General features: G+C 38.0%; 2 protein-coding genes across 2 annotated transcripts; one reads left to right on the plus strand and one right to left on the minus strand.

Moving 5' to 3' along the window:
- Nucleotides 1–4,413: 4,413 nt before the first annotated feature.
- LOC134494914 (uncharacterized) lies at nt 4,414–8,134 on the minus strand. The gene is made up of 3 exons (XM_063300166.1): nt 7,690–8,134; nt 6,499–6,735; nt 4,414–4,827 (listed from the first exon to the last, which is right to left on the minus strand). Exons 1-3 carry the CDS (start codon nt 7,730–7,732, stop codon nt 4,481–4,483), a joined length of 627 nt encoding a protein of 208 aa, XP_063156236.1. The 5' UTR covers nt 7,733–8,134; the 3' UTR covers nt 4,414–4,480.
- Nucleotides 8,135–8,300: 166 nt separating this feature from the next.
- LOC134494915 (uncharacterized) lies at nt 8,301–11,861 on the plus strand. Its single transcript, XM_063300167.1, has 6 exons — nt 8,301–8,374; nt 8,930–9,253; nt 9,415–9,732; nt 10,092–10,217; nt 10,868–10,914; nt 11,407–11,861. The coding sequence occupies exons 1-6, from the start codon at nt 8,338–8,340 to the stop codon at nt 11,500–11,502; spliced, it is 948 nt and encodes a 315-aa protein (XP_063156237.1). The 5' UTR covers nt 8,301–8,337; the 3' UTR covers nt 11,503–11,861.
- Nucleotides 11,862–12,406: the final 545 nt, after the last annotated feature.

Genomic DNA, 12,406 nt, shown 5'->3' on the forward strand with positions numbered 1-12,406 from the left:
CAGCCACATGACCTCCATTTGGGCATTTTGCAACTGATGCACATTTACGACCATCGCAGTGTCCTGTGGTCATGTGATCACCATTTGTGTGCTTCTCAATCGGCTTGAGACAAGCAAAGTTAATAGAGAAGGCAGACGTAAAATCATAAGTCAGGGTCACATGATGTTGTGCTTAACGACTGTGGCGCTTAGCGACAGATTTGCCAGTTCCAATGGAGGTTGCTAAGCGAGGATTACCTGTATGGCAAAGTGAATTGTCCGCTGTGGGTATCACACATTATCCTCTTTGACAAAGCTCCCCCTCACAAGACTTGCTACACAACACATACAATTACTTTACTCTAAACTTCCCAACTATCAAATGCAAAGTAGAAATACTTTATCTGTGCTCCTTAACAGCCAAAGAAACTGGTCCAAGATCCACCAGGATGCCTAGATTTTTCTGGAACTTAGTTTAAAATCTGTTATACTGTAGATTTCTAAAATATTGCCCCCAAAGGCAATTCATTTGAGACTCTGTGGCTTTTTTCTCCCTTACCACTGGATTATTTTACTCATAGATGCTAAACCTCGGGGATCTTGCTTGGAGCTTCCAGCTTGGTTCAGATTTCCTACCATCTCTCCAGAGACCTCCAGCAAGAGGGCAGAAATCCTTTTGATGAAAACCAGCAGTGGATATTAACTGTCAGTCTGTTTCAGGTTCCTCTGAACATGAATTGGGAGAAATTTCTCATTCCAAGTCAGATTCAGGTTCCCAGCACCTCTGCATAGACAAGCACCATGTTAAGTGATCCAGCTGTCCTAGAAGAATATGGCTGTCCGCATCTTCTCTTTCATCAGAGAGGATAAGAGCTTAAGGTATGTAATGCCCCTAGTTGTTGTGAGAGAGCTAAGTCCCCTACTTTTTCTCCTAAACATCAATTCAACTTATCTCTGTCCTTGCAGAACAGGCTTTGCTTGTTCATTTGTTTGTGGGACTGTACACTTCCATGATCTAATCAAAAAGATTCTTATGTCCTCACTCTGCATGTGGAAAAAGTAGAAGAAAAACAGTCTTAACTGTCCTTTGACAGATTCTTATTGCATCCAAAAGATTCCAGGCTCAAATCTCAGTCTTGGTGCTGAGATGTGCTCCAGATATGTTTTCAAGTGCAAATCTGAGCATTTCTCTTACTCAGATTTGGTTAGGTATGGATCAAATTATAAACCATTTAAAGAAAACACACAATGTTATATTGACATGGAGGGTTTGGTTTGAGCTATATAAACTAAACTAATCTTTGTTCTTGTTTGAGTTTTATTTGTCAATACCTTGACAGAACTGGCATATATTTGCATATAATGACAAACCGGCTATTTTCCTAGTTTTTAGATGAGAACTGCATATTTCTGTTAATGGATGACTCTTATAAGATGATGCCTTTTAGCTTTGATTACACATTCAGTTCACCAAGTAATTCTTCTGAGTCTGTTTCTGGGTTTAGAATCCCACAGATCTTTCTCCCAGCTGTACTTGACATGAATTCCACACTCAATTTTTTATTATGCATTTTTTATGTAATTTTTATCCCATATCAAAAGACATCTTTAGGTGATGTACATACATTTTGATAAAACATAATTTGATAAGCATAAAAGTAAAATGCAAGATTTAAATGCATTTGGAACATTTGCAATATAACTAAACACATGGATGCCCATGTGTTTAATTATATTGCAAATGTTCCAGATGCTTTTATAACTTGCATTTTAATTTTATGCTTATCAAATATCCATATAAACACTGATGGAAGAAATGTCTAGGCGAAAGGATGGATCTTTAGGCATAGTTTACAACTATTAAATTTATACCTCCAAAATATAGGTGAGGGACTTATTATTAGAAAGTAGGAGCCATCCTAGTATAGCTGGGGAAATGTTAGACTAGCAGGCAGAAGACAGAACATTTATCTACAGTGATCCAGTAACATGGGGAAAAAAAACATTTTTAACAATTGACAAGGTGTAGGATCTAACCTGGAAAGAACTAGTTCTGAATTATATCCAGCTAGGCAAAAGGCCTAGAAAGGCCATTATCACTAGATCTAGCTTACAGCTAAGGGTTTTGCTAAGATAAAATGAAGACCTTTCTGCAAGCTAATCTGAGTGGCATAGAGGAAGTGTTGCACAGCCATGTAGCCATGTAACTAATTTTATACATGTTGTGCATGTGTATTATTTTCCAAACTATCATTGCTGGATATAATAAAGGAGAAACACTTGGACATTTGTATATCATAAAAACTACATGAAAACCAACATGTAGATAATTGTTGAGATAAAGTTCAGAGTAAAGGCAGCACCTTCTCCCCAAAACTCACATGGAGTCATGGCATATGTAACTAAGTTTTTAGCATATGCTTGTGGACTATAAATCACATGGATATATCGGAAGGAAACGTGGGATATTAACATAAGCACTTCTAGTCTTCAAGTTGAACCTTTAAATTCTGTCATTCATTTTCTTCTTTGTGGGTCTTTCCACCTTCTGTTTATCATGTAAAACTCTCAATCCCTTTAAGTCATATTTCAGCTTCTCCAACTTAGTTCTGCACCTTTGATCTAAAGAAGAAAACAGGAAGATCAAAAGTCAGTCTTGCCAATGATTATGCATCCTTTATTTGCCTACAATTTGAAAATTGCATCAGAAAGCTACTTTGAGTTTTGTTTTGCTGTGTTTGATTACCTACATTCAACATTAACTAACTATTTGGGGCTGAAACCCTAGAATCACTTAGTTTGGAACACCTTCTGAGTAGACAGCTTTCCCTGCTGTTATTTTTAATTCTAACTGGCTGCTTTTATTGTCTACATCTTAGGCTATTTTAATTAAAATGATAATTTAAATGAAATTGTTCAGCTATAATAGGAGAACAAAAATGGCTAAAACAGAAAATGTATTACAGAAAATACTAGTTCCAAAAGCACTGTTTCTGGTCCATCATCCTACCCATCATTGGTCTGGAAACTATTTTCAATCATCCTAGGTTCCAAGGGTGAAATAATTTGGGAACCTATTCACAAAAAAAAAAAGTCCTAATACCCTACTCATATGTAATACCTATAATTCCCATCCCCACTCCCTATGCAGCCATCCTTCTTTATTAGTCTAGCAGAATTTCACTGCTTGATCTTAAAACACTTCAGCAACATGAACTTTCCAAAATGGCATTGTAAGGATGCCGATTACTTCTGGGATCTTCTTCCTGAATATCGGGCTTATCTTCATTTTCTGGGAGGAGCAGGAGAAGGATTCAGGAATTGAAAAATAGTTTGTACAAGGCAAACACACTGTCAAATGCATTACCTTGAAAAATATACACTCTGAACAATAGAATCAACAGTGCAGTCCAAAAGGGAACCCTGTGAAAGCAGTTCTACGTGATGAGACAGAAGGGAAAAATAAATACAATCTGCTGGACTAGCTACTGGGCCAAAATTCAAGTGGCTGAAATCTTTCCATGGACGGCCGATCATCAGTGTAGGCCTGCCTGCTTGTGATCAGATCTCCAAACCAAGGCTAATTCTGTCCTAGGAAAGAACTGAAATTGGTAGGAATTACCTAAGAGCTACTTTAGCCTCCCTCGTCTTCCATTCACACACCTTTGCCATCTCAGCTGTGCTCAGAACTCTGCCCTTCACCAAACAATAAATCTTTCTTACTGTTCTGACCACCAGAAACTCTTGATGTGTCCTGCAGTTCATTGACTTCCCTTAGGCTTCTCCTCTGTGATAATCAGAATGCTTGAATAGAAGGTTGTCTTCCATCTTCCAATGGAAAACTTACTTTCCTGCAGGATTCACCTGGATCCACTGCCTTAGCAGTGGTCTGGTGTCATCCCCACTAGGTAGATCAGACCAGAAAATCAACTCCACGGGGCAGCTAAAACTACTTTGAGACCGGCTATAATCACAGAATCTGATTGTATTGTACTTCCTCCTCCTCCTATTCCAGTGAATCAGGGAGGCATCTTCCTAAGCTGCTTCCAAATATTATCTTGTTTCTCAGGCCTTAAAAATATTTCAGCCCCCTTTGCCTAGGTAATGGTTCTTGCATATTTCCATTAAGATCAGCTTTCTTACTCTGTACACTGGCAACACTATGGAGTCTTTGTTGTGAGGATACATCCCTGGTGAAAGCTAGGTTTGTCTGATTAGGAGCCAAGGCAAGAAGGCTCCAAGGATAAGCTCTGAGTTGTAAGGTTACAGGTTTCCCCAGCCTGGTACACTCCAGATGTAAAAAGGAAAAGAATCCCTTGAGTTGTGCTTGATGCCTGGTGGCTATATGGATACATCCATGCAATTGTCTTGGCCTCCTTAAGGAAGTGGCTTTGCAATCTGTTGGACTAAAATTCCAAGGGAGATGTGGTTCAACATAACTGGAGGACAGCAGGTTGGAGATGACTGTATTATAAGTTTTTGGATAGATCAATTGATTTGACTATTTTGCCATGATGTACCTGTGATGCTTCCTGTTTGAGGACACTTCCTGTTGTGAAGACTGCAGCATATCACTTCTGTTTCCTGGGTATGAACAAGCATAAGACATTCCTGGGTGCCACTCCTCTGGAGGAATCAGTTTCAAGCTCCAAATGTTAAAAGCTTCTTTCCCATCTATCACGTCAACATCCATCCAATCCTGATACGTTATTCCATTAATATTCCAAATGACAAAATTTGAAATAGGGTTAACATTGAAAAGGAAGCAGAGCAGAGGGATATCATGCTTCAGAAGTCCATCCTGCAAGAAGGATGGCACAAGGATAGAATGATTTGGCTTCAAAGTTTCTAGAAGAGATGGAAAATGACAATGGTTATTAGCTTTGTATCTCTTGAATTACTTATGTTCAGTTTTGTCAAAAACATTTCTAAATCCTATGACTTTTCCTTGTAGTCTAAGGTGTTCTTGGAGATTGGTAAAGTTATAAATCAATTAATCAATATGTGTCCACAACTTCCATTGCTGGATATATTTTTAGACTCCAATGCAAATATTCACTCTAAAGAATTAGTGGTATCTTATTGATTGCCACTAGAATGTCCATGGGTAAAGACTGAAGAGATAAAACTATGATGCTAGAGCCCTGGATTATGCTAACCAAGGGAATGGTGACTGTTTTCTAGCAGCTGAGCAAATCAATGTATGAGAAGGGTAATAAGGAAATATTAATTTTTCATTACAGTTATATGATTTGCTTTTGGGTCTCTGCATTTTTTTTAAAAATCCACATATATATATATGTGTGTATGTGTATGTATTTGGACACCTTATGTGAAGATCTAGCTCTCTGGAGAAGGCTCTAATGCTGGGAAAGGCAGAAGGAAAGAGAAGAAGATGACTAGCAGCAAAGTGGATGGACTCAGTTACAGTGGCAATGGGTTGGAAGACTTGAAGGAACAGGTTAGGGACAAATTATCTATCATGGAGAGAATTTATCTATGTGGTCACTAAGAATCGACACCAACTTCATTGCACATAATCAATCAATATATATGTATGTGATTTTTTAAATAAAAAAATTAAAAACTTCTAAAATAAGCCTAATCATATAGAACCAAACTAGTAACTCAGATAGTAAACCATGCCAGCATTTTAAGATCTAAAGCAACTTCTCACACATATCCCACTCATGAAGTCTTGGATTGTCAAAGAAAGAACTTATTTGTGGATAGATTTATTTAAAACATATTTAAATGTATGGTAGCTCAAATTTCCCATCAAAGAAAGAATTTGTGTGCATTCTTTTAAATTTCTTTTAAACTATATTATTCAATTAAATTTGAATTAATTTTATATCTACAGTAATAATTATTGAATTATTAAGTTAGCTTACAGCATTCATAAAATTCACAAGTAGGGTAGCAATCAGATAAAAACGAACATTGTGAGAGGTGATAACCCAAGTAAAGCAAATTATAGCAGCCATATCATATACCATCTTTATCAGCTACACTTGATTGCATCATCTATTTATTCATTTGATTTATATCTTGCCTCTCCTTCAAGGCTGAAGGTGGTATACAGAGCATTCTCTTCCTTTTTCCTCACAACAACCTTGTGTGGTAGGATGGGCTGAGGAGGCCCAAAGGCACTCAGTGAGTTACTACTCTCACTGAGGGTGAACCTGAACCTGGTCCCTAGTACAGGTCCAAGACCCTGACATATGGAAGTATATCCAATTTCTACTAATGACTATGGCTATGTTGTAGCCTAATTCAAATCAGTGCAGAGAGAAAACACTGTCACTGCATCTCCAAATACTGCCACCAGAATAATGGGATGAAACGTTGGAACCCCTGGAGCTGTGGAAATGGCATGAGGAGAAACAGATCTGAGTTTAAAGTGACCTTTTAATAAGACCTCTTAAAATCTGCTTGAATTCTCACCTGTGATTATCACTCTTGTCCTGCTCATGAGTAGTACATTCTCCTGCTGGCTTACAACACAGGCATACACACCAGAGTCATTCCTTTGTGCATTGTTGATAATTAGATTACACAGGTGTGAGGAACACTTTTCTTCTCCTTTCAAGTTCTCTGCAGCCTGATCAATCTTGCACAGGTTTTCACTGTGTCCTTCCTTGTACCAGGTCATGGTCCGTGCTAAAGCTTCAGCTGAAATTTTGCAGCTGATATTTACTGTGCCTCCTAGAGGGACCACAACAGTTTCTACTTTGTTCCCCTGTGAATCAGCAGCTATAGAGAGAAAACAAGGAACTTTTTATTACAAAATGAAGCAGAAAGAAAATGTCTCTGTGTATGCATTTTTCACTGATTGGTGCAATGCATTCAATCTTGTAGTCCACATTAAGATGTATTTCCTCCTGTGCAAGCCCCAAAACCATCACCATGGCTGATGGAGCAATTAGAGGATTGGTACAACCTACACAACAAACTGTTGGTCTAGAAGCCCCACAAAATAGATATTTCACAAGACTATTCTTAGGAAGAATAAGACAAAGACAAGTTACAATATCTTAGGGGAAAGATGCATGATATGTAGTAAGTTATTATTTGGGAAGTTTTTGTAACTCACTGAGTTTTGTTTTATTCATGAACTAAAGGTATTATGCAAACCAGTATAAACAGGACAGAAATAAAACAATCTAAAATCCAACACAGAAACCATACAATAACATCAACTCATGCGTTGATTTGTTGCGGAAAAAAATGGATTTATGTGGAAATCACTTAAAAACTGTGTGTGTGTCAGAAAAAGCTTTAAATATTGCCTGAAAAACACTCCTCTGTTTTGCAGATGAATGCTTTTGTGTTTCTAAAGTTATTGTGAGAATAATAATTTGTTGACTATAAGCTATGCTCTGCTGATAGAAAATACTGAAAGCTGTCAGTTATATTTTGCTTATTTTTAGGGATGTGCTAGAACTGATCATTGAGATAACCTGTCTGAAGTAATATTGTGACAAGTCATAGACACAATTTAATATCCTCCTCCTTATATTGTGTATGCATGTGTCTGTAAATAAAAACAGACTGGATTACACATGGATGAGAAGAAAAAAAAGAATAGCTTGAATAACAGTAGTGGTTAATGCAGAATAACTTCATCTGAAGGAACCTTTCACTGATGATAGAAAAGCTAGTAATAAGTTTTGAATCTGAATAAGGCTGAGTTTTGAAAATACTTACTGTGCAAGACAAGTAGAAGAATCCCAGCACAATGGGCAAACATCTTACACTCCTCTTCAGCTTCCAAACTCTTCAGCTAATTTTAAGTTTGATATAAACTCAGTCCATGCACAGCAACATCTTTAGACTTCCTGTCACTCCTTAGAGAAGGAAAAGGAAGATCAGGAGGGTCAAGGAAAACATCCTCAACTGGAGACACTTTGAATATGTGTTTGAGAGCCTTTCTTGTTTAAAAATATGCAAGCAGGTGGGGTTTTAGGAAGACATTTTGCTAGGCAATGAGAAAGTCCAAGTCCTTCTCCACCTGCGCTAACATTTTATATACTGAGTAACTGAGTATTCCGCTCAAATAATGATGATTGAATAGTATCTAAAGTCAGCTTGCCAAGCAAAGGAGCCAAAAAGCAAGACCTGTGACCTCAAACTAATCTAGTGAACTAAACCATCCTGCAATCCTGCTCTAGTCTAAAGGTGTGAAGAATGAAGTTCAGCAGGAGGTGGTGAAATGCAGCAGAATCCATACCGCTGTGTCAGCCCAGGAGGTGAATCACATTACACCAACGTTTTCTTGATGTCTCCCCATCAATGCTTTGTACCACCCACCTGGTACACAAAGCCAGCCCTTCCTCAGATGCATTAATTTTCGCAATGCTGTTCACCAAATACCTGGTCCTGTTCTCCATTGGTAAGTCCACCCTACTCTATCAGAAATCTCTAACTCAAGCATTGTTTGGATCTGATTCAAGAGAAGAGATTTTCTCCATAGTTAAGCTTGTAATAATGTTGTTATCTAACTGTGCTATAAGTTATAAAGGGGTATCGTAGTTTGTTGCAGTAAGGGAAAAAACCTTGCAGTATCTTAAAGGAAAACAACATTTTAGGAATTCTCAATCCACAAAATCAAATAAAATTAACTTGATCGTCTTTCAAATGCCACTAAACCCTGTTTTTTAAAATATAATTTCTTAAGAGTTTTCTCTACAACTTTGATTCTGTTTTTTATCCTAGTGAAGTACAGTATTCCACCAAAAAAATAATGCTGCCTTTTAAATTACATACTTTGTCCCATTATACCATATATTTCCTCCAATGGGAAACAGATCCTTGTAATCTGTGGCCCAAGGTCATCCAGAGAGATCTGTAGCCAAGGTGAGATGTGATCTTTGACTTCCCTGCTCCTGATCTGACACTCAAGTTAAAATTAGAATTCCAACAGATTCTTCTTATTTTGTCTTCACAGTATACAAAGCCCAGAACTATCAGTTCCTATTTGTGGATGTTGGGGAAAAAGCAACAATTGTGTGCAATTTTTCAAAAAACATTACCGACAATGTACGCACCTTTCTTTGGTATAAAAGAGGAGAGAATAAGCTAATACCTTTAACTGACAGTTGTGAGTTTGGTGAAACCAATGTGAAATTTAACTGCAAGACTGAAGCCCAAGAGTTGACACTAGAAATCTTCAACACGAAAGTGGAGGACACTGGCTTATATCTGTGTGCGGACAAATCCCAAAGTTACTTTTCCTTAAACTTTGCCAATGCATTCTCTTTGATTGTGGGGGGTAAGTAATGGATTTGAAATGGAAATACAGGATAGCTTAGTAGGGCTAAGGCTGCATTTAGGGAATCTACTGAAAGCTGTTGTCCACTTTAACAATTGATTTCAGCCAATGGGTCTTCTTTGTTTACTGAACTCCCTCCTCCTCCTCCTCCTCCTCCTCAGACAGTTATACCTCAAGTAGCTGGATGATGATTTTACAACCTCCCGCACAAGATCCACCTTTCCAGTCAATGCAGAGTGGCAGCCATCTGGCTTGTGTGGTCCATGGAGTTTTCAACTGGGTCCAGATATCCTGGAATACCTCTCAAGTTCTCCAAGACAGACGAACTCTTTTAATGAAAAACCACAGTGGCTCCTTAACATTTGTCAGCGTCCTTTATATCCCTGAGAATTCTGCCATCAAAGGGGAGGAATTCATCTGCAAAGTCAAATTCAATTCATCTGGCACCCCCATGAATCTGAGCACCACATTGTATGCAGGTAAATTATTTTCCCTGCCCATGATAAAATGTTGGTTCCTTTTCACCCTCAAGGTTTGAAGTGGTATTTGAGTGAATCAGCTTTTTAATGTCATGGTCACTGTACATTGTCTGGGGTGTTCCTTGATCACCAATTTGAGCTTCATCAAAAGGTCCCAAGGGAAGCCAGAGTCTTGTAAAAGAACTTCTCTGCATGAGCAATGCTGAAGTTGGTGAAGGTAATCAGCAGAGATGGATCCCCTTCCTGTTGCATTTCACCAAACTTGTGAAATGGGGAGCAAGATAGAATTATTTGGTTTGGGGTTACTATGAACAGTTGTGAGTAAACCAACCTCATTTCTCTCTCCCTGCTTCCCACAGAAACAAGGACTTTCCACAGAAATGATTGTCGACATTACACAATACCTTTGGCAGTCATAGGAATACTGGCATTTCTGCTGCTTATCCTGTTCTGGCTTTGGATTCAATGCTGTCCTTCTAGGCTTGGTAATATCAGGAAAATGTATCCTACTTCTTTGTAGCATTCTGGGTTGCAAAATACGAGCATTCACCTGCTAAGGCTTAATATGACAGCTAGGGTTGGACTCTGTGTAAGTTAACCATTCTGTGATCCAGATTCATCTATGGGGGTCAAGATGGCAGCTGTGCCCACATGTTCAAAGCTTCTGTCCTTTCTATGTGCACTGTGCAACTACCATCTTGACTTTTTGACCCTTTCTGAGTATGCCCCTGCTGTTATCCTTTGATTGATGGAAAGAATTATTAAGTTCTGCCTTCCAGGGATACTCAGAGCAATGTACAAATCAGCAAATAGAGAAAGATCATAAATCACAACCAAATAAAAGTAAAAAGATCCGAGCAAATCCTGCTATTTTCTTGCATGGCACCCAGCTCATGCCCCAAGTCCTAAAACGGTTGTTCTATTTATTGATTTATTTGATTGATTGGTTTGATTTGATTTGATTTATATACGCCAAACATATAAGACACAGCAAACGGTCATGAGAAAACTCCAAAATGCCCAAAGTTTGGTTTGGAATTCATTCTCTAAAACCACAACCTTGGATAAAATAAAGGGGGAAAAAAGCAAAGAAAATGACATTTTTTTAAAAAAAAGTTTCCTTTTTTCCCATAAGGATTCCAACGCAATGACTCAATGCCACCAGCTTTAGAGACATCACAGGTACAGCTGTTTGCTACTTTTCCCTTTCTGGACAATATTTCAAGCTTTGCTGCTGCCCTTTCCTTTTGGCTATCGGTATCCCTTTAACTTTCAGATCTAGTCATATGTCTGAGCTCTTCTAATGCATAGCACAATGAAGGAAAGCAGTGCCTTTATTTGGGTGGGTCAAGAAAATTTAAGTACCTGATCAATTAATAAAAAAGTCAATAAACCTGCAGACTAGTATTCCTTATTTTTAGCTGATCTCTTCATATCCTCTATGAAGCACCCTTAAAAGATATTTTTTCTCTCTCCCATGTGAGAGAGAAGGAAAAATGCAGTCTACTCATAAGAATATATCCACAATTCATGGCTTATACTCCTGTATACTTAGAAGTAAACTCACTTGAGTATAGTTTGGCTACATCAGTAGTTCTCTTGTTATGACTATGAATTGACTATGACTATGAATTGTTACTATTACTTTATTTCATCATCAATCAATTATTACAGGAGGACATTTGCTATGCTCAACTGGCGTTTCTTTCAAATAATGAGGATGGGAAGAAGATGAGACAAACATCTCAACAAGCAGATGCAAAGATCTGAGCAGCCTGTGAAAACCAATAAGCAGAAACCTGGATGGAAAATATAATTATGTCTTTGGAGGCTGGGATTAGGAGCCCAGATCTGGGATTTTGACAGAATGTGGTTCTAAGCCTTGATTTTTTCCCCCTTCTACAATGTAAATAGTTCCCTACATCACCCAATTGTCATGTAAAGGAAAATGAGTATTAATATATTTTTGTAATAAAGGAATATTTCAACATGAGTCACTGGTTTTCTCACCCCCTTTTTTGGCAAATGGGGAAGAGTTCTGTAAATTACCTGATGAAAAGGCCTTGAGAAATTGAAAGCTTGCACTCTTTTGTGATTTTGAGGCAACTTAATAAAGGTACAGTACTATATTAATATGTGTTTTTCAATTTGTTAACGTGGCTATATCATTTTGGTTTTTTTAAAAAAAGAAAACAACAGTCCATCATACCAGTTATGGTAATAACCATTTATTTTTTATCATTTAGTTTGCTCTGAACTAAGACCCTAATATCCCTGGTAGAAAGATTCCTAATCTATTTTACGTGTACCTGTAAAAGTGTCCTTTCATATCCAATAATTATAAACCACATGTTTGGAAAACATTGCTCAACAGTGTCACATGTTAAACTGGTCCTGGCAGAATCACATTATTATTACTATGGGGTCCCACTCCAGAGTAACTGGGGGGAGTTATGTTTCTCCCAATTCCCTTGTACTACCTCATCCATTCTGGCTTTGGCGCTGGCCTAGCCTTTCCATGTCCACTCTAAAAATACCCCCAATGTTTTTTGGAATTCCATGTTCCTAGAAAATGCTCAAGTGTCTCAAGGAGGAATCCCCAAACATACTTTGCATTTAGGCTGAACATTCCACCATACTTAGGGTGAAGCCTGGTGCATAGTTGCACGCGGCT

Source organism: Candoia aspera, chromosome 3 (assembly GCF_035149785.1).
Source record: "Candoia aspera isolate rCanAsp1 chromosome 3, rCanAsp1.hap2, whole genome shotgun sequence".
In the NCBI taxonomy this organism is placed as follows: Eukaryota; Metazoa; Chordata; class Lepidosauria; order Squamata; family Boidae; genus Candoia; species Candoia aspera.